Genomic DNA, 23,577 nt, shown 5'->3' on the forward strand with positions numbered 1-23,577 from the left:
TTTATACAAAGAATGCATATTAATTCTTTTCTGAATCATTTCCATGCCATTGCTAGCATAGTGTATATATGCTAAAATTGCTAATACTAAGTACTGTATGTAAAATTTTTTCAACTTGCCAGGTGAATTATTAGTTGTGAGTGCCCTCCTGTGTTCATGAGACGAATTACAGACTAGTAGAGACAAAAAGGTCACATTCTGATGCAGTTGCTGGTATATTTCCTTTGAGTCCTTGTAATTTTTCTATCAGTAATGATTGGTTGACCTAGGTAGACTGCATGCTCCCATCTGGCTTTGTAACTACAGGTAACACCTGAAAACAAAGCCCAGATTCTGTGAACGTATTAATTAATATTTGTTCTGAGAGTGGTTTCTCTCCCATTGCTTTGCAAATCTGTCTGGCCTGTGAAGACATTATATCTTACTTCGTTAACACAAGATCATAAAATTTTATAATTTTTTTCCTTCCAATTAGTCCAAACTATCATGTTGTAAGTGTGTTTTAGGAAGAATAAGGCACTCTTCCAGGTGGGACTAAATTTTTGGCATGATTCCCAGGATGGACTTGAATTCATTTTAAGAAGTCTCAGTGATTTTTCACAATATTATTTTTTTAGATAAGACACATCTTCTCAGGCCTTGAAATTATTTGTTTAATTTTTTATCATTGCAAGGTGGTATTTTTGTCAGCATGTCTGCAAAAATAATAATATGATCGTTTTAGTTCTATGGTTTTCACTGGTTGGGAATTGTAAATTATTTTAAGGATTCTCTAATAACAAATGTCCAACAATAGACTATTGTAATTGAAATTTTCTTTATCCTGAGCTAAATATATTTCTCAGGTACAAAACAAGAGAAATAAAGGCATCATGAACTTATAAATATCCTTTATTTATTTCTAAAAATGAAAATTTATGCCAAATATATTCAAGACCATATTCCAGGCAGTATAGAAATAGAGAGCTATGGTTCTTACATTTATAATCTTCTAGAAGAGTTAAGACTCGCTCAGAATGAAATCATATAAGAAAGTATGCAAATAATGTAATAATGTAAAACAAAATAGGTGATCAAAAATGACACAGATCATGTTGTAGAGATCAGAGTGTACGTAATGGAGGTAATTTCCCCAAGACCATTCCCGAAAAAGCACCACAGTGGGAAAGTAGAACTTTTTAACCTTACATTGCAATAAAAGAAAATACAAATTTTTATGGACTATGTCTTACTTATTAAAGTCTTGGAGGCTAACAGTTATATAAATAGCTATACTTTTTTTTTCTCTGAAGTGTGTAGTTCAGAACCAGAAAATGTTCAGGCTGACCCAGAGAACTATACCAGTCTTCTTGTTACGTGGGAAAGACCTCGAGTAGTTTATGATACAATGATTGAGAAGTTTGCAGTTTTGTACCAGCAGTTGGAGGGAGAAGACCAAACCAAGCATGAATTTTTGACAGATGGCTATCAGGATTTGGTAACTATATGATTAATTATTTTATGTTTAATAACATTATGGTTTAATTTCCAATGTGAGAACTTACTAATGATTATAATTTTTTGCCCTTAGTTACTTTAGACTTTGTACCAGGTTATCTAGTGGGGTAAGGTGGAGGCAGCCAAAGCCCTACTAACTTATGTCAAAAGTTACCCTGAATTATAGGGACAACGTGATTTTTGCCAACAGTAATGTTATAGAAGGGAGACATTTGGAAGACTTCTGAACCAAAGATTATTTAATGCAGTATCTCATGACAAATAAAAGGACTTAGAGAACAGTTAAATAAATACCTTGAATAACATCTCACAGTTGTATATATACAATAAATATGCATTCATACTCATTTAAAATAATTTGTATATGCAACTTTCTAAAGTTATATCTGATTTTTGAAAAGCAAAAAATTCCTAGTTTCCCCATGTCTTTGCAAATACCACAATTTAGTGGTATTCAATTTAGTGACACTGCAGAAGCTTTTTTTGTATGTTAATAAAATACAATATTTTTCATTGACCAATGAGAAAATGTTTTCTAGAAAAGATGTCTACTGTACTAGTTGTCCTGTGACTATTCATAGTATTACTATGAGAATAACAGATTCGTGTAATCATTCATATCTTTCTTTTAGGGTGCTATTCTCAATAATTTGCTGCCCAATATGAGTTATGTTCTTCAGATAGTAGCCATATGTACTAACGGTTTATATGGGAAATACAGTGACCAGCTGATTGTTGACATGCCAACTGATGACTCTGGTAAGTGCCCACCTTATTCCAATACAGCACCTAAATAAATCAGGCTGGGTTAGGCACTAGATGAACTGATGCTTTCTCTATGCCTTTATGTTCTTTTGGCCAAAAAGCAAGATGTTTTACATCTGGATCATCAGGTAATTTTGTGAGGCCTGGGACCTGTTTCTCATTTAGCTGATCTGGTGCAGGACAATAATTGAATTTGTCCTTATACTGAAGTTTTCCATTTGTAAAATAAGAATAGTAAAGTCTATCTTAAAAGTTTATACTGGTCATCGAATGAAATTTACTATGTGAACTATAAATTCAGTTAATACTAATTAAGAGTTGGATAATTTTAATAATTAAGAGTTGGTTTCATTTCCTTTTTCAGCCCCCAAAGCATTATGTAGTAAGTATTTACATGATCCTGAGGTCATGTGAGGTATTTTTAAATACCTATATGAAGCATCTCAACACTTTATCTTAGATATTTTTATCCACTTTTCATAATTTGGTTGGGGGAGGGATTTCCTCTTAGTTGATCTTCCATAGTACGTATTTCACAAAAACTAAACAGACAAAAGGTGTTTTCTATTTTACTCGCATGCATCTTCTTTAAGTACGATGGGCAAGTTTTTTATCTCAGATCATATGCAATAACTGATTCAAATGCTGACCATCATAATTTGACAGTTTATAAATTTACATAGTTTTCCTCCTGTTCACATAAGCAATTTTAAAGTAATGGAATGGAAATGTATACATTTATATGTGTGTATGTATGCACACAGGGCACATGTGTACATTCACATACTTGCAAACACACATACATAAATGCAAATTCTGTTTAGTCACCCATATCTTAAGGCTACCCACTGGAACTTTATATGTTTTTATTGTAAATGAGAGTGGTTACAAATTATATTTAGTTTTACATATGGAAGGAAACTGACGTGCATTGTTTGGCCATTGTTGTCTAAATCCAACATTAGCTTAAAAAAGTGCATGTTCCTTGATCACCTTGCCATAGTTATTCTTACTGGTTGACCTCTGAAGTTAAAGAGTATACATCAAAGCATTATATGTGATAAAATGCATTCTTCAAATCAAAGGCTATAAAACTTACCAAAATATCTCCCGTTGGTCTTAAGTTAATGAATATTACTACCATCAAGATGGCAAAATCATTATTTACTGTTTTCTTATGACCTACCTCATGGCCTGGGTATAACCATCTTTCACATTGCTTTATTTAGAATTATTTTTGTCAAAATTGTTTAATTTTTAAATGGAATATGAGTACTAACTATGTCTTACTTAAAGGTGAGTTTCAAAGTAACTGACTGTTTTTAACCACATGCTACTCCATTGAATGACCACCAGCATCCAAGTTACTCACATTGATCCATTCAGAAAATGATCTTTCTCAGCCATCATTAACCATGTTGGCCAAAATCATATGTGAATTGATTGAACTATGGCATATAAGAAAAATATTCTCTACCTGTAAGTGTGCATTTTAGAGTTCAAAGTATATTGAACACATTCACTTAATTTTACACACTTGGTTTAATTTTATTATTCTAATTTCTATACATAAAACAATTTGCCAGAACTTTAGGAAAAAAATACTTTTAATTACTTATTTTATACTCTTTATTATTCTATTCACCATGCTAAAATTTTAAACTTCTGGAATATTTTGGGGTTTTATTTTTTTACTTTTTAGAAACTTATTGCATATGTAAAGCAGATTGAATGTATGTTTTCTACAGAAATGATTTCTGAGTGATCCTTTTAGACTAAGTCTATATTAGCACAAAGTATAACATTCTTGTATCATTTGTGGTATTTTCACATCTGTTAGAAAATAATGAATATTATAACTTAATTTCTATTTATTCAAAGGATCTGGACATCATTGAACATTGTAATAATGGGATGCTTGTTTGGGCTCACCATTTAATCTCCATGGATGCCTCAGTCTCTTAAGGCATTTTGTACAGTAATGATGTTTTAGTAAAAGATGGTATCTGAGTTGATGTTTTGATACACTATGCTTCCGAAAAACCCAGGATTAAAAAACTTAGGTAGATTATTCCCTAATTATTCCTATCAAAAATTCCTCCATTCAAAGCCAGTTAATCAATGCCATGTGTGGAAACTTTAAAAAGAAAAATTAGCTTACCCGAAGCATGAGATTTTCCTATTTTTAATAAAGAAAATATTAGTTCTCTTCAAATTCATTCTTTTGAATCTTAAACACTGTAATAGTATTTCAATCCATATATTTACAATTCAGTACTGAAATTACAATATGTTTAATATTGTTCTGTGGTAACTACATCCCAGTAAAATGTTGACAGCAGTCCAATCTGGTGATTGTAAAACAGATTTGGTACCTACGAGACTTGTGAACTTTATCATTTATGCAGCTAATATAGATGTAAGTGGCTTTGAGTTTGCTGCTTATTTCGTGGTTTTTATTAGTACCATTTCATCCTGTTAACCATGTTGTTCCATTACCTTGGTAACATTGTAATAGACACTGTTGAATTACTCTATTATTATTTAGAGTAACGTGTTCACTAAATATTGTATTTTTGTTGCTTTTATTAAAAAGAAATGAAGGAGGTAATTTACATTTGCCCTCACTCTTTCATGTGTTTCAAATATTCTAGTCTAGTCAATATTTGTGAAGAAAAACTCAGTCTTCCAAATTGTGCATTTAACTTTCTAATTTTATTAAATTGTGCATTTTAATTGGAAATTTTATTAGTTTCTTTTTTAAATTTTAATTGAACCTGTTTACAATGGTATCATTATAAGCTAATATTTATTATTATCCAAGTTGCTATTTTAAAACAAATGTATAAATTCATATTCAGAAACCAAATTAAATTTTTCAAGGAAGGCTTTTAATATAAAAAGAAATGTATATTCTTTTAAAACACTTTTTAGAAATTATATTTATTAATTAATAATCCATAAGCATATATATTTCATTGTTACTAAGATAATTATGTTTATTTCTCTCCTAGTGATATACAGTTATGGAGGCATCATTTAAGTATATATTATGTGTTAAATTAAATGCATGATGAATTAAATCATTTTTTCTGTTACTGTGTGCTTTTCAGTTATATAATAATTGTCTTGTTAATTCACTATACATCTGTCCTTACTCTGCCTGTACCATCCTGTGCTATCAGTGTTATACAATGATATTTAAAATCATAGTTTGAAGTGATTTGCAATCTACATTGCTTTTATGTTTTACACTGTGAAACTTGGCTTGCCTTCAAAAAATTAAATAAGCCTTGCTTGCCAACCTACATCAGTGTTGCTTTTTTTGTGTTATGGACTATTAATGTTTTACTAATGTGTTATTTTGAAAAACAAAAAACTAACATTACTTGTGTCTCAAAGCAAAACCAGAATGAGTCAACAACTTTCGTTCAGTTACTTACATAAATGTGAATTTTAAGCATTCGCTCAAAAAAACTGATATTGACAGTTTTTATCATCATATTTATTTCTGACCTTCCTAAAGTCTATTTTGGTAAAGTGAGAAGGTTCTAAAACCAGTATAATTTTTAAGCTGGTGAATGCATTAGTAGCAATCAGACCAATGGTTGATTGAATGGTTCCTAAATGGTTGATTGAATGGTTCCTAAAGTATCAAATGTTATTTGAGAGGAAACAGCAGGCCCAGGAGCACCCAGTATGAAATCTTGTGCCCATCACTAGAGCCGTCCCTTGAGTACCAATGTCTTGAATTCACAGATCCAGAAAGTTGGCTTCAGAATCTTTAGGAAGAGAGAAACGATATTTAAAAATTACTTTATTTCAAAATTGTTCTAAGGCTTAGCAAAAGACTACTGGGTTCTGGGAAATAAAGGTACTAGAGTGTTCCTGGGAAACCTCAGAATGTCAGTCAGTGAACCACAATGAAGACCTTCAAAGTGGGTTTACACACCAATATGAAGGCACCTGCACTTGGGTGATCACCTGAAAGTGCTGTGGAACCAAGAGGGTCCCAGAGGCAGCCTGGGTCTGCACGTGCTACTCCAGAGCTGACAAGGCCCACAGGAAAAGGACTTCTTAGTACAGTAAATGGCAAACCCAATTGTAGTATAAGTCATTGATATTCTTGGGGGGATGGAATCAGTTAAGATTTCATTTTAATTTATTAGAATAGAAACAATAACCCATATAATCTAATTTATGCTCCAGTGAAAAAGTAAAGATAAATCAAATGCAATACCCACTGAGAACACTGAAAGCAAAGGAAACCTGTCCTCAACGTGACAATGATACATGTCCTACCCCAACCCTGACAACGAAACAAGCATCCCGCCTTGGCCCATTAAAATTATGACATCAGACGAAGTTAGACCACAATTATTTTTATTTTAAAATACCTTTTTAAGCGTGTTGAAATAAATGGAATATTGTTTCTTTCATAGCCTCTTAACAGAGAAAAATCTGTATTATGAAATATGTATCATTAATAAGCAATTACAATTTGCTATTATTACCATTAAAATATTTTAAAAATAAATGACAAGGAGCAGCTTCATTTTAAACTTTTTGCTATAAAACTATTGTCTCATGATTTTAATTTGAAGACTTTTTTAACATGCATGAATTTCTTTTTTTTTTTTTTTCTTTGAGACAGAGCCTCAAGCTGTCACCCTGGGTAGAGTGCCATGGCATCTTAGCTCACAGAAACCTCCAACTCCTGGGCTTAAGCGATTCTCTTGCCTCAGCCTCCCAAGTAACTGGGACTACAGGTGCCTAACACAACGCCTGGCTATTTTTTTTGGTTGCAGCCGTCATTGTTGTTTGGCGGGCCCCAGGCTGGATTCGAACCCACCAGCTCAGGTGTATGTGGCTGGCGCCTTAGCCGCTTGAGCCACAGGGCCTAGCCGCTTGAGCCACAGGGCCTAGCCACATGCATGAATTTCTTTAGTTATAGCTTTTAGAAAATCATTTCGAAGGTCCATCACAGTTTAGTTGCATCTCATATTTAAATTCATGCGTTGATTTTCCTGGAGGTGGCAAAGGCACGTGGTTGAGATGATTGAAATCACTTTAATTTTTTTCAGACAGAGTCTCGCTTTGTCACCCTGAGTGGAGTGCAGTGGCATCATAGCTCACAGCAACCTCAAACTCTTGGGCTCAAGCGATTCTTTTGCCTCAGCCTCCCTAGAAGCTGAGACTATAGGAACTCCTCACAATGCCTGGCTATTTTTAGAAATGAGCTCTTGCTCTAGCTCAGGCTGGTCTTGAACTTGTGAGCTCAGGGGATCAGCCCACCTCAGCCTCCCAAGTGCTGGGATTACAGGTGTGAGCTACCAGACCTGGCCAAAATCACTTTAATTTGCAAACACAAAGAACGTGAAAAACAGAGGATGGGAAAAGGATTTCACAGGGACAAAATAGAACGATACTCATGATCCAAATAAAAGTTTTAAAACTCTTTCATGATCAGTTTTAACAATAAAAAGATACTGAGAATTAAAACTTAAGACTGTGATTGTTTATAGTGAGTATTTTCATTTTACAGGACAGAAAATCATTCAAGGTAAGTAACTTTGAAACAACTAAGTTGTCAATAGTATTAACTTTAATCTAAACCTGCTTGGGAGCTAGGTGCACTTAATAGATTTTACATGAATTCTCTTCTATGTATAATTCGTGCTCTATTTTATGGTTTTATATTTATTCATACCTACAAATTTTCTGATAAAAATAAACTCAAGAAAGTCTATATTAGAAAATAGGCCTGGGTATGATAGACAAATTAATATTATTTCAGTTATGCACTGAAATTTCTATAGAATATGAATTTTTTTTGAGGACATGTAAAGACATAATATAGATCATAGCAGCCCTGGGATAGTGCAGAGCATAAACACTATCTGGGGACAGAATGAGGTTCTATAAAGGCCTAGGAATAAGAAGAGAACCACTATAATAACGCTCTAACCTCACAGTTCCTCTGTCTACAATCTTTTTAAAGACCTGGGCAGCTCAGATGAAAACTAAGGAAAAATTCTCCTCTCGCCCCTCAGTAATTCGACATTGTGGGCTGGATTCCTTGTTGAGGAGAGAGGACCACCCAGTGTTTCCTAACAGCTCGTGTTTTATCACTGAGATACCCATATGCTGATTCTGGTTGGTTGGGGAGACTAGACTTGAATGATCCTAGTCATCCATCTTTGCACAGGCAACATTAGCAGAGATTCCCTGGGTAGAAGGCACAGGCATCATTCTGTTCAGTTCTTGCTGCCAACATAGGCTGGAACCCACTGTGAAACGCTCTTTCATTTCACTTGGGCAGCACCCTGTATACAAATAGGTGTGTGTCCAAATTTGAAGAGTAAGAAGAATTATCGGTCTGTTAGTTAAAAAGGAACTTTAGGAAGAGATAGCTGAATAAGAAAATAAATCCCGCCAATTGTCCAGAAAATCCTTACCATTTCCCTAACTATGATTTTACTTGCCCCGTTAAGGATGAAAGTAACTGTTTCACTGATGAAACATTATTTCAGTTTCTTTACCCTCAGATATATATGGTACCGCTGTCTTCTCCGCGTTGTTCAGATGGAGGGTGGGAGCGGGAAAGACAGTTGGAATGAAAGAGATCAGGTGTGGAATGCAGTGACATGCAAAGTTTGAGTAGTATTGTGTTATGACGTATTTAGTAACGCTTTTTTTTGTTTGTTTGTTTGTTTTTTTTATTGTTGGGGATTCATTGAGGGTACAATAAGCCAGGTTACACTGATTGCAATTGTTAGGTAAAGTCCCTCTTGCAATCATGGTATTTAGTAATGTTAAACACTAAAATTTAAACTTTGAAACTTTTATTTTGAGAGATTCTGTGTTTTCAAAGCTAACATTTTCTTTTATTTTCTCTCTTTTCATCAAAGGTAAACCCACAAGGCTGAAATAATTCAAGAAAAACTACAATAATTTTGTTTTTAATTTTGTAGAACTTGACCTTTTCCCTGGATTAATTGGATCTGAAGAAATAATCAAGGTATAATGTCCATTTTTATATTCATATCTTTTAAAATTAAAACATCTATTTTGGGCTTGGTGCCGATAGCACAGGGGTTATAGCGCCAGGCACATAACATGGAGGGTAGCAGGTTTGACCCTAACCTGGGCCAGCTAAACAACAACGACAAGGGAAACAAAAAATAGTCAGGTATTGTGGCTGGCACCTGTAGTCCCAGCTACATGGGAGGCTAAGGTAAGAGAATCATTTAAGCCCAAGAGTTTGAGGTTGCTGTGAGCTGTGATGCCACAGCACTCTACTGAGGGCAACATAGTGAGACTCTGTCTCAAAAAAAAAAATCTATTTTGAATTATTATTTAGGCTGTAGGTTTCATTGCATGAATAAAAGTCCACATTGCATTAATTATTGTTTGTGGGGTTAATTGCTAGCTTTATGTATAGACAGTCACATAATATATATATATATATATACACGATTTTTTAATAAAAAGTTGAAGGACATTTTCATAAGATAGAAAATAGAGAAATAAAAAATGGCTTGCAGTAATGAGAAAAGAATGAACTTTAATTTTTAAAAATTATAGCTATGAGCTGTAACTATAAATTGCACTTTTTAGTGTTCAGATTTTTCTAAAGACTGAAGTAATATCTGACTAGTTTTTAATATTTATATAGTTTATTTATAAATAACTCTTAACCAATAATTGAAAGATTCATAGTAAATAAGAACCAATAAATAACTCTTAACCAATAATTGAAAGATTCATAGTAAATAAGAACCAATAAATATGTTGCATATATATGTATATATGCTCATTTGGTTATTTGTGTTTGGACTATTCATATTGTAAGTACCTGTTCCTGGCACAATGTCCTCCAAGTAAATGAGTATTTGAAAATATCTACAATTTTTAAATTTATTTTAATTTTTCAAATACAGATAAGTTAATGATGTATCTTATATTTCATCCTAAGCCTAAATATGGGGTTCGTATTTCAATGTTCAATCCAGGTGCAATTGTCGACGATAGTGTGAATGTGTGCATGTGTACACATTGTGTAGGAGCTGATAAACTACAACTAAAACTGTTATCTAGCAATAAATAGCAACTAAATTGTGTTTTCAGAGGCATAACTTCCTCAATAATTTATATAGCTGGTAGCTGCTATTCTCCTATACAAGGAAGTGACTATTTTGCCAAAATTGCTTGCCTAATTTTCTTTTTTTGTCTAAAAAATTAAATTTTTTTTTATTTCCAAAAATATTTAGGGGGCAGGAGGCTTTGTTACATGGATGAATTATTTCAGGCTGGAGTCAGGGCTTTTGGTGTGCCTTTTGACAAGAGTTCACAAAACTCAGCTATGAATCTCTTCATGTGTGTGCATGCATGTGGATGCTAACATACCAAAACACGGTGAACACAGTCAAATCAAAGGAAGGAAAACTAATTATTTTTCTGTGGTGCTGTTAATTCAAATCATTTTTGTTTGTTTTTGAGATAGAGTCTTAGCATGTCACCTTCGGTAGCACGTGATGGTGTCACAGCTCTTGGGCTTAAGCGATTCTCTGGCCTTAGCCTCCCAAGTAGCTGGGACTACAGACCCCCACCACACACCTGGCTGGGTTTGTTGTTGTTGTTGTTGTTGTTGTTGCGGTTGTCACTGTTGTTTAGCTGACCTGGGCTGGGTTCAAATCCGCCAGCTTGGGTGTATGTGGCTGGTGACTTACCCACTGAGCTATAGGCACCACCCAAATCATTATTTTGATAATATTGAAGCAAGCCCTTGTTCCAATAATTGAAACCAGTGAGTAAATTATATTTGGTTTGAGTTACATCTCTTATGAAATATCATGAACTTTTTAGAAAAGACTAAGGAATGATTGATTTTTTACCATATTTATTTATTTTTCTTCTCTATTGACATTAAGTTATTTAAAATGTTCTTATGTTAATTACTGGTACATTTCTACATAAGGCTATAATATTGTGTCTAGTATAATATTTAACTATGCGAAAGGCTATAAATGACTTGGTATACCTTTTAAAAATATTTTTAATTTACACATAATAATTGTACACATTTGTAGAACGTATAGTGATATTTTGATGCATACAATGTACAGTGACCAAATAAGTGTGATTTTCACATCCATCATCAGGATATCTTTACATTGAAAGCCTTCAATATCTCTTTTCTAGATATTTGAAAATGTATTAGTGTTAACTGGAGTCATCCTGTAAAACACTAGAACTTATTTCTCCTATTTGCTGTAATTTTGTATCTTTTAACCAATCTCTCCCAATCTTCCCTCCCCACTACATTTCCTAGCCTTTTGTAACCACTATTCTTCTACTTTGATAAGATCAACTATTTTAACTTCTATGTGTGAGTGAGAACACATGGTATTTATCTTTTTGTTCTTAGTTTACTTCATTTAAAACAATGTAATCCTGTCATTCACAGCAAGATGGATGAGCCTTTATTGTTGTCATGATACTCTAGGAAAGAGATGCCAAAGGCCATGTGTATCACAAATATCCCAGTGTTTCCTGTCTCATCAGTTACCTGGGAATATTACAAATACAAGCAGATCTTCCTGGTAGAGAAGAAAGTGAAAATGTTTAAACATTTCCCCTAGACAGGCTGGCTTGTTGTAGTCAGAGAAAGGTACATGAGCAGGAGAAAAGAAAATAACTCATTATATCAGCCCAGGTCCCAACAGTGGGTGGCTGAACACTAAAATTTTGTAAATGGAAGTTGTGATACAGATCAAAACTACAGTAGAGAAAGATTCACAGTAACTCCATAAGAAATTACTGGAAAGAATATTTATTAAAATATTTGTGAGGAGCTATGAATAAAATAATCCTGGAGCATGAATCATACACTTGTCCTAAGGCCATACCACCTGCCATAGAGATCAACAAGATATAGTGGGGTAGGATTAATGAATGGTCCAACACTTTCATCAGGTTCTGAGAATTGTCTGAGCCTCATAAAATTTAAAGTCAGTAGAACAGAAAGCAATATGAGGGACATGTATGTGATATGCATAGAGTTTTGTTTATTATATCTAATAGAAGAAGTGGTGAACAGCATTATGTTATAATAAAAACTTTATGGAAATATGTTACTTTTGGTAACTATGATAATATGTATTTATGGAGAATGTAAGCAAAGAGGAAGAAAAATAATACAGGTATGATGGAAGCCTATAGATATTATTAGATCATACAGAAAAACATAGACAGCATTTCTTTTGGGAACTTTAGCTGTGTTTGGGGAGAAGAGAGGTAGAAGGATAGATAGAAGTTGAATTGGGTTTTCCATTAAGTTTCTTTTAAGTAGGAGAGACCTGAATTGACATAGGTGGTAGGAATGATCTGTCTGAGAATTTGAGAAAACAAATTGACACAGAAAATAGAAGGAAATGCTCACTTGTGTTCAGTTGTCAAGAACATCGTAGACAATAGATTTTTTGTTGTTGTTTTATTGTTTTTTTTTTAATTTTAATTTATTTATTTTGAATTAACATAAGGGTGCATACAAGGGGTTACATAGTTCGTATTTGTGAGATATAGTCCAAATTTTATTGAGTCCTTCACTCAGGAGATGTGTCTTATTCCTCTACATTGTACCTGATAGGTGGGAGCCCACTGAACCCACCTCTCCCCTCCCCAAATTTAATTGTGTTTTTCTCTCTTGTGAGCCTTTAGTTTTTCATATGCTAGTTTCAAATTAGTACTGAGTACATGGGATGCTTGCCTTTCCATTCCTGAGATACTTTACTAAGGAGACTGCTCTTCACCTCCATCCAGGTAAATACAAAAGACGTAAAGTCTCCACCATTGTTTATGGTTGATGGATAATCCTCAAAGAACTAAAAGCAGACCTCTCATTTGATCCCACAATCTTATTACTACATAGCTGCCCAGAAGAAAAAAAAACAATAATCATTTTATCACAAGGACATTTGCACCTGAAAGTATATAGGAACTCAATTCACAGTCACAAAGATGTGGAAACAACCCAAGGGGCCCATCAAGTCACGAACGGATTAATACGCTGTGGTAGACAATAGATTTAGAACACAGATGTAGGAATTAGCCTTCAAAGGGAAATAACTCTTCAGTAACAAAAGGGTGGGAGGGGCAGAGGTAATTTTGTTGGTAGTGTTTTTAATGTTAGAAAGAGGTACCATCTGGTGGCTTCTGTTTTCTCTATAAATAGGAAGGGTGTCTTCTGAGAAGGAAAGAAAAAGAAAGAAAAACGAAGATTTTGAACAGAGTTTTGGTAGACAGTAAGAGTGTGGAGTGATACCAGAAAACTAGGCAAATATTCGGATTTGTAAAAATGAGGAAGAGTTGGAAACTTCATCCTGCTAAGATTAACATTGATCCTCAGCAAAACTCTGGATCAGGTTATAAAACACATGTTTTATAATTAAATTTTCACCAAAGCCATCAAAGATTATTCTTTCTTACTTTTTTATGAGGTTTTTAAGTTTGTAGATTAGGAGAATATTTTGTTCAGAAAATTATTCGGTAAAATCTCTCAGGATGGCCTTGTGAACAAGAGATCACATGGTCCGTACACTTCCATGAAGAAATACTGACAACTAGTAGGGAAATGTGTCTCGAGAATCTGGGAGGGTAGCCATATTTTTTTTTAAGCTTTCAGTAAAATTTAGATACATTTAAGATTAATTTTACTGTTAGAGGCATCATGTATGCCACAGAAAATATTGTACAACCAACAAAATAATTCAGCTCTAAGTAATGGGACAGTCACTAAACTTGGATCCTGTGTTGGTACCGTGCAGCTGTCCATCTGCATGAGAAATGTGCTCATGACCAACATGGTTTAAGCTTCAGATTCTTTCTGCTGACATTGGTCAGATTTTCCTTGACTGTACTGTCATTTTTTTTCTTTAATGACATGGAATTAAAAGATCTATATAGATGACAGTTCTAACAAATTGTTAGATACAAAGATACTGACAAAATCATATCTTACCTAGGCCAAAATATATATATACCTTGATACCTTTGGCAACTTAGTTTCCTAAAGTATGATTAGACATATTACAAAACTGCCAGTTTTAGAAAGAGAGAGAACGAAAGCTCACATGCGTAGGATTTTGTTGGCTTCTAGCCAGAAGACTCCTAGGCCATTGTGGTAAATGTGCATGGAAGCCCTGTGCTCCCGAATAGTGATTCGAAGGGAAACACAAAATTAACGCATAGTAGAATCACATTTTGACAAGTGGCCTTTAAAATATCTGCATGAATCTTAAATGGAAAGTGTTAAAAACAAAAGAAAAACAAAACCAAACCCCTGTTCACTTTCTCAATCTCCCCCTTATGATGACTTTGAAATTATGACTTATTCTGAATATATATAATTAAATATTATGAATGTCCACCTAGTTTGGTCTTTGAAATGTCTTATCATTTCTTATTAAAAATAAGCTAATTGGTGTTTTTCTTGGTGCCTGATGAACTTCACAAAGAAGAATAAAAACAAGAAACTAAACATCATGTTAAATAACATTTTCAATAAATAAGTACAAATACACTGTGTCTTCCTTTTAAAGCTGTCACATCTGTTAATTTAATCACTTCCTTCCATAGCATTAAAATAAAGGCAGCCATAAATAAGATGTGTTTTCATTAACTTTAAGTACTATCCCCAGAGGTGGACGGTGGATAGGGTAGAAGCATCTTGTTGTTTTATGAAGATAAAAATTTCCCATGATCCCCGTGACAATTAGCATTACAAAATAATATAAAATATTAAAATTTTGTTTTGCTTTTTTTTTTTATATTCCATTAAATCTTGTTTGCTTTTCCAAGGAGGAAGAAGAGGGAAAATACTTTGAAGAAGACACTATTGTGAACCCTGGTAGAGACAGTGCCACAAACCAAATACGGAAAAAGGAACCCCAGGTTTCTACCACAACACATTACAATCGTGTAAGGACTAAATACAACGAGGCCAAGACGAACCGATCCCCAACAAGAGGGAGTGAATTCTCTGGAAAGGGTCATCTTCCCAACACCTCTTTAAATTTTACTTCCCAACCAGACAGTGAATTAGCGACAGAAAAATATATTTTCATGACTTCTCAGACTGTGACAGAACTACCATCTCACACCATGGAAGGTACTTCAGCCTCTTTAAATGATGGCTCTAAAACTGTTCCTAGGTCTCCACAGGTGAACTTGTCTGGGACTGCACAGTCTTTAAATGCAGTTTCTATAACAGAATATCAAGAAGTGTCTACTGATATCAATGAGGAAGAAAGTTTATTGACCAGTTTCACGCTCGATACTGGAGCTGATGATTCCTCAGGCTCCAGTCCTGCAACTTCTGCTGTGCCATTCATCTCTGAGAACATATCCCAGGGATATATATTTTCTTCAGAAAACACAGAGGCAATCACATACGATGTTCTTATACCAGACTCCGCAAGAAATGCTTCAGAAGATTCACCTTCCTCGGGTTCAGAAGAATCATCAAAAGATCCTTCTGTTGATGGAAATGTGTGGTTTCCTGTCTCTACAGATATGACAACACAGCCCGATGTTGGATCAGGTAGAGAGAACTTTCTCCAGACTAATTACACCGAGCTACATATTGATGAATCTGAGAAGACAACTGAATACTTTTCTCCAGTCCCAGGGGTGTCACAAGGTCCCTCAGTTACAGATATGGAAATGCCACATTATTCCACCTTTGCCTACTTCCCGACTGAGGTAACACCTCATGCTTTTACTCCATCCTCTGGACAACACGATTTGGCCCCCACTGTCAACCTGGCACACTCGCAGACAACCCAACCGGTATACAATGGTGAGACATCTCTTCAACCTTCCTACAGTAGTGAAGTCTTTCCTCTAGTCACCCCTTTGTTGCTTGACAATCAGACCCTCAACACTACCCCTGCTGCTTCGAGTAGTGATTCGGCCTTGCATGCTACGCCTGTATTTCCCAGTGTCGATGTGTCAGTTGAATCCATGCTGTCTTCCTATGATGGTGCACCTTTGCTCCCATTTTCCTCTGCTTCCTTCAGTAGTGAATTGTTTCGCCACCTGCATACAGTTTCTCAAATCCTTCCACAAGTTACTTCAGCTACTGAGAGGAATAAGGTGTCCTTGCATGCTTCTCTGCCGGTGGCTGGGGGTGATTTGCTGTTAGAGCCCAGCCTTGCTCAGTATTCTGATGTGGTGTCACATCAGACCACTACTCATGCTGCTTCAGAGACGGTGGAATTTGGTAGTGAGTCTGGTGTCCTTTATAAAACACATATGTTTTCTCAAGTTGAAGCACCCAGCAGTGATGTCATGATGCATGCACGTTCTTCTGGGCCTGAACCTTCTTATGGCTTATCTAATAATGAGGGCTCCCAACACATCTTCACTGTTTCTCCCAGTTCTGCAGTACCTGTGCATGAGTCTGTTGGCATATCTTATCAGGGTTCCTTATTTAGCAGCCCTAGCCGTGTACCGATGCCTAAGTCTTCGTTAGTAACCCCAACTGTATCATTACTGCAGCTGACTCATGCCCTCTCCGGTGATGGGGAGTGGTCTGGAGCCTCCTCTGATAGTGAATTTCTCTTACCTGACACAGATGGGCTGCCAGCCCTTAACATTTCTTCACCTGTTTCTGTGGCTGAATTTACATATACATCTGTGTTTGGTGATGATAATAATCCGCTTTCTAAAAGTGAAATAACATACGGAAATGAGACTGAACTGCAAATTTCTCCTTTCAATGAGATGGTTTACCATTCTGAAAGCACAGTCATGTCCAACATGTCTGATAATGTAACTAAGTTGTATGCGTCTTTACAAGAAACCTCTGTTTCCATTTCTAGCACAAAGGGCATGTTTCCAGGGTCTCTTGCTTATACCGACACTGATGTTTTTGATCATGAGATTAGTCAAGTACCAGAAAATAACTTATCAGTTCGACCTACACATATTGTATCTCAAGCATTTGGTGACACTTCCCTTAGACCTGTGCTTAGTGCAAACTCAGAGCCGGCATCCTCCTACCCTGCTTCTAGTGAAATGTTATCTCCTTCAACTCAGCTCTTAGTTTATGAGACCTCAGCTTCCTTTAATGCTGAAGCATTGCTGCAACCTTCCTTTCAGGCTTCTGTTGTTGATACCTTGCTTAAAACTGTACTTCCAGCTGTGCCTAGTGACCCAGTATTGGTTGAAACCCCTGAGGTTGATAAAATTAGTTCTACAGTGTTTCATCTCCTGGTTTCAAATTCTGCTTCCAGTGAAAACCTGCTGCACACTACATCTGTACCAGCTTTCGATGTGTCGCCTACTTCTAATATGCACTCTGCTCCACTGCAAGGTTTAACCGTTTCTTACACAAGTGAGAAATATTTTGAACCAGTTTTATTGAAAAGCAAAAGTTACCAGCAAGTGCTCCCTTCTTTGTACAGTAATGCTGGGTTGCACCACACTGCCAATTTGGAGATTAACCAGGCCTATCCCTCAGAAGGAAGGCGTGCTTTTGCTACTCCTGCTTTATCACGTGATGAACCACTAAACACACTAATAAATAAGTTCGTATATTCTGATGAAATTTTCACCTCCACCCAAAGTTCTACTACTGACGAGGTGTTTGCTGGTATTCCAACAGTTGTTCCTGATACATTTGTAGCTGCCGATCATTCTGTTCCTTTAGGAAATGGGTACGTTTCCATGACAGCTGTTTCTCCCAGCAGAGATGTAACCCCAACCAAGTTGGTTTTTCCTTCCAAAGCAACTTCTAAGCTGACTCATAGTGCCAGCTCTGCTGCTGATTTTTTACTGGGTGGTGGTGAAGATGGTGACCCTGATGGTGATGATGAGGAGGAGGATGACAGAGATAGTGATGGCTTATCCATAAATAAGTGTATGTCATGCTCATCCTATAGAGAATCACAGGAAAAGGTAACAAATGACTCAGATACCCAGGAAGACAGTCGTGTGGATCAGAATAACCCAATCTCATACTCACTGTCTGAGAATTTTGAAGATGAAGGTAGAGACACAGGGGCAACCTCAGACAATCAAACGGGCATGGACAGAAGTCCTGATAAATCACCACCAACAAATGGGCTAGCCCCAAAGCACAGTGATTACAAAGAGGAAAATGACATTCAGACTGGTAGTGCTTTGCTTCCTTTCGCCCCTGACTCTAAGGCATGGGCAGTTCTGACGAGTGATGAAGAAAGTGGATCAGGGCAAGGTACCTCAGATAGCCTTAACGATAATGAGACTTCCACAGATTTCAGTTTTCCAGACACTAATGAAAGAGATGCTAATGGGGTCCTGGAAGCAGGCGACTCAGAAATAACTGCTGGATCCTCAAGGTCCCCGACACCGTCTGTTACTAGCAGACACTCAGGAGTGTTCAACGTTTCAGAGGCAGGTTAGTTATGGATCAAAAAGATAGATCAAGGTGTGGTGGTTTTCTCACTCTAAAAGTAAAATAGAAAAATGATGGAAAGGTAGAAATTTTTAAAATGACACATCTTTTTAAAAAATTGTTTAAGTTTTTAATTATTTGGGGGTATAATAGTAGTTGTATATCATTATAGGGCACATAGGATGTTTTGATACAGGCATATACAAAGTGAATGAATCAAATTGGGGTAATTGGGGAATCGTTTACCTCAGGCATTTATCATCTTTTTATTTTAAATCAAGAAATCACTTTACAGTTTTTTTAAGTATGGTTTTATTCAGTATTTCTAATGATGATTCAATATGTATTTGTCATTAATTTAATTATCTCCAAAATAGATAAAACAATTTTTATTGATTGATATTTCATGGTCTATGTGATGCCTATTATATGTGGGAGTATTTACATGTGCTTAATACGTTTTTAGCGTACTGCTTTTTAAGTAAGATCAGAGTGTGCTATTTTTAGATGATTTTAATTTTCATACTTTTTGTGCTCTAAAATAAGTTATAAACTGTTTCTATTAAGTTATAAAATGCATTATAAAATATGTGATGATACACGCACCTATTTCTCCAACACACTCCATAGAAAGGGCACACACGCCCCCATCAGCTTGGGGAGCTTTAAATGAAAAGTTCAGTTACTAAATTTTGAGGGCTAATGATGAGGTTAGGAAAAATTTTTTGTTTTTTTAATTCTTTCTTCGATTACTTTCATATTGCCTAAAGAGGGCAGTGTGAACCAACAAAATACATTTGCTTTATGCTTCCTACTATACACCTTTCTAAGTTAAATAATGAGCATTAATATGCAGAGAATGTACAGGTATTGTATGACAAGAGGTAAAACACTAGAACGTTTTCTGTAGAAGTACATTTCGTTTAATAATATATTTTATGCAGATTAGCTTATTGGCCAGATGTTTCCTAGGACAGATTACTTGCAGCGCGTATAATACAGATGTCTGCCTTAAATGCCAGTGAAAAGAAAAGGGGAGTTCAGCTCCATTACACGTTACGTATTAGGTAATTTAATTGAATTTATCATAACAATTTCATAATTTGCTTTTATTAAATTTTAACTTTTAAAATATTAAAACTAAAAATGTTTAAATCTTAGCAATACTAGGAGTCAAAAGATAGGCTAACGTCATGAAAGGCACTTAATTGTATAAAAGTGAATATTTATAATCCAGACCATAGACATCAATCTCATTAGGATATTTTTCCTCTTCATTATTTCATTCCTCTACTTAGTTGTGTATTTTTCCTAAGTACAGCAGCAATTAAAAGTTTGTACATTTTAACAGAGAAGTTTTTCTGTGTTCTTACCTGTTTAATTTAAACGCTGACATTCGAGAATGAATAATGAATCCGTAGGTCACTACATTCATTAGTGTTGTCATATATATGAATTGTTATCTGCCTTCAATTATACGAATTGCTTTTTTAATTTTTTATTAGATACATATTAAATGAAAATATCAGAAAGTCATCCATCTCTCTGTCTTACTAGGTGGTGGCACTGATATGTTCTTGCTAGCTGCTACCGTTATCGAAAGGCTATCTATACAACAAAATGCTAATCCTAGAATTACTGACTAAAACCTACCAAGTTTCTCTTCAGTGCACTAATTAGATTTATTTAATTATTACGAATATGTTCCCTCGTTAATGAGGAGAAAACAACATGAATATAACTTCTGGCCTCAACAAGTAACAATTAATGAAGTAAATAAGATCAAGCAAGATTAGGGGAAAATTCTTGACTATTTTTAAAACTTTGTCTATAGAAATAGCATACACTGTCTGTCATGCCAATCATTGACTATGCCCCTTTATTAAGTGTATACTGATTAGTTCTGAAACTTAAAAGTTTTTGGTGTATCTCTAGAATGTAGAATTACTTCTACATTATAAGGCAAATATTAGTATTTGCAGTTTATTTATGAGTAAACCAAAAATATTAGGTTACTTGATCAGGTCAGCAGGAATATGTTATTGTTTCTGTCTCTTTTTTATGATCAACGACAATAAAAAATATATATGTAATATTTAAATTGTAATATCAAAAAATACTATTTTATTCTCAAAACATTTCAAAATATTAATATTGGTTCTTTATTGTTAATTACATTAGTAGATTATTGTCTTAACATTTAAGTAACTCATTTATGCTAGTAAGACATATCAAAAAGATATTTTAGTTGCAATTAAATGAAAATAAGATCAAGGCAACCAGTTGTTCCTCCTTACAGTATACAAAGCAATCAGCTGATTGTACTTTCATGTGGTATCCCATCTTGTATAAAAGAGCTAGGTTTTATAATTCATATTTACTATAGATGTATTACTATCATCCCTCAGTTAAGGGATTTAAGATTAGATATCCCAGAAAACTTAGGAGAAAAACAACCTACAAGACTTTGTGTGTGTGCATGTGTGTATATAATGCATGTGTGTAAATATGTATATATGGTGTATATTGTATAATATGCATTATATATCTTACATATATATCACATATATGACTAGGCACATATATGTATGCATATACGTCTATATAAATGGTATGTATTTATCTTTATATATTCACTCGTACACATATTGCTATGAATATGTGTGGGCATTAAGGACCTGTGTAATTATATTAGCTTACTTTGTACCTACATTCATGTACACCATTGGTTCTCAAACGTGGATCAAAATCATAAGGAGGATTTATCAAAATACAGATTGCTGAGCCTTCACCATAAAAATTCTGATTCAGAAGACTTGGTGTGGTTTGGGTGAAGCCCCAAATTTGCATTTTGAATAAGTGATGGATGATATAGATGCCTGTCTTCCAAGGACCACACTTCAAGAATGACTGATAAGATAATAATATCAACCCCCAAATGTACTGTATGAGGTAACAGGGACTTTTCTAAGTGAATTGTTTATTACCCACAAACTTTCTTTCTATTTAGGTAACAATAGTTACAATGGGAAAAATGTAAAGACAATCACGTATAAAATAAGATGTTTTCCTAAATTTCCTAAAGAAATCTGTAGTGCATTCACCTTCGGGTTATTTAGGTGTCTAAATGAGTCTCACATCATACCTAATGACCAGAACATTGGACTGACAATAGCAATTAGTGCTTAGCCTTTCCTCACAAGAACATTAGCTACATACAACTCAATGGTCAGTTGACTTAGAAAATATTTTCACTTTTCATACAGTTTTATGATTTTTTAGTCACACCCGTGATTTCTTCCCTTTTTTTCCTAGAAAATGCATCTACAATTACAAGAACATTTGGGAAATGTGTGTGCCGGTTATGTATCTATGATATATTTCCTACATCCATGGATTAACTTCTTGGCGCTTTCTGCCATCATCCTTGGTCACAAAAGAAACTTAAAATCTTTAGTTCTCTCTAATTACATACATTTTAATGCTACATAGATGCATGTGTTTTAGTTTCAAATTTCCTAAATATTCAAAATTAAATGAATTCCCTCTGTCTCATATTAGTAATTGTAAGACACTTGGTATAAAAGCATCAAAAGTTCCAAATGTGTGGGAAGTACCAAATGTAGACTTTGATGAAGAACTTGACCTCTAAACTGACTTCTTTGAGAACTAGCTAGACAAAATTAGGACTCTTACTTTATAGCCCTGTCAGTATATCTTCAGGGTAGAGACCGTCTTCATGCTCAGTCATCTTGGTTTCCCACTGAATACACCTCAAGGCAAAGGAAAATGATTATTACTGGCCACTCACATAGCTCTATAATTTAGAAGAATATCTCCACTTGGATTTTCAAAGTTGTGGTACAGTGATGTACCTTTGCCATCTTTTTAAATTAATCCAAAGACCAAATTTGGACTTTTTCGTTATTTACATTTGCATATGTGAAAAGGATTTCTTAGATCTATTTATTCCTTCAATTCACATGCAATAGCATTTTTATTAGGATAACTCATTTTATAGGGAAAAACATAATGGGTAAGAAGAGGATTCAAAATAACTTTTAAAACAAATCTACATTTTAAATTGAAATAGTTTGATTGAAAAATTATCTTTATATAGGAAGTGTTATCTTAAGATTATTTTCTTTATACAATTATTGATTGCTTCTAATTATTTACCTAATGAGGGGTTAAAAATCATTCCATTAAAATTAATTTTTATAAATTAAGACTGTATAGGATGATTGAGTGAGTAGCATTATTTTTCCTGATCATTTAAATTAAAAACTGGGTAGTTTTCTTATTTTAATACCTCTATTTTCCTTATAGCTAGCTTTTGAAAGCAGTGTAACATCTCTTTTGCCAAGACACCCCATCCTGCCCCTAACCTCAGTTGGGATATTATTGTTCTTCAGTTCTAATAGTCTGGCTTACTTTTTATGCTTTGTTTTATATAACTTGGCTCATAATCATAGACATTATTGGCATCGTAGAGACAACATTTTAAAGGTAAGTAACAGCAATGAAGGTTGCAATAATCAGTTGAAAGTGTTGTGACTTTTCCTTCAGCTTAAATACCAACTCTCTCAATTTTCTCCGACTACAGAGGCCAGTAATAGTAGCCATGAGTCTCGTATTGGTCTAGCTGAGGGGTTGGAATCCGAGAAGAAGGCAGTTATACCCCTTGTGATCGTGTCAGCCCTGACTTTTATCTGTCTAGTGGTTCTTGTGGGTATTCTCATCTACTGGAGGTAAGTTGAGTGGGGTTTTTTTGGAAAATTTAATTCATAAAGCTCAGATTTTGCCCATATTTCATCTGAAAGGTCTTCAGAGCATAGTCAAATTTCATTTTACTTGAGAGTTTCCATCAATGT

At 34.7% G+C, this 23,577-nt stretch overlaps 1 protein-coding gene across 4 annotated transcripts in view; it reads left to right on the forward strand.

Moving 5' to 3' along the window:
• PTPRZ1 (protein tyrosine phosphatase receptor type Z1) overlaps nucleotides 1-23,577 on the forward strand; it is a 197,352-nt gene that overhangs the window by 131,892 nt on the left and 41,883 nt on the right. For 2 of the 4 annotated variants that reach the window (XM_053609318.1, XM_053609319.1), the window contains exons 9-13: nucleotides 1,293-1,477; nucleotides 2,130-2,256; nucleotides 9,237-9,283; nucleotides 15,124-18,706; nucleotides 23,310-23,454. In XM_053609318.1, the coding sequence (XP_053465293.1) occupies nucleotides 1,293-1,477; nucleotides 2,130-2,256; nucleotides 9,237-9,283; nucleotides 15,124-18,706; nucleotides 23,310-23,454 (4,087 nt within the window). The remainder of the gene's footprint in view (nucleotides 1-1,292; nucleotides 1,478-2,129; nucleotides 2,257-9,236; nucleotides 9,284-15,123; nucleotides 18,707-23,309; nucleotides 23,455-23,577) is intronic. The other 2 variants (XM_053609321.1, XM_053609322.1) reach the window with 1 other exon arrangement.

The sequence above is a fragment of the Nycticebus coucang genome, chromosome 11 (assembly GCF_027406575.1).
Source record: "Nycticebus coucang isolate mNycCou1 chromosome 11, mNycCou1.pri, whole genome shotgun sequence".
NCBI classification, from domain to species: Eukaryota; Metazoa; Chordata; class Mammalia; order Primates; family Lorisidae; genus Nycticebus; species Nycticebus coucang.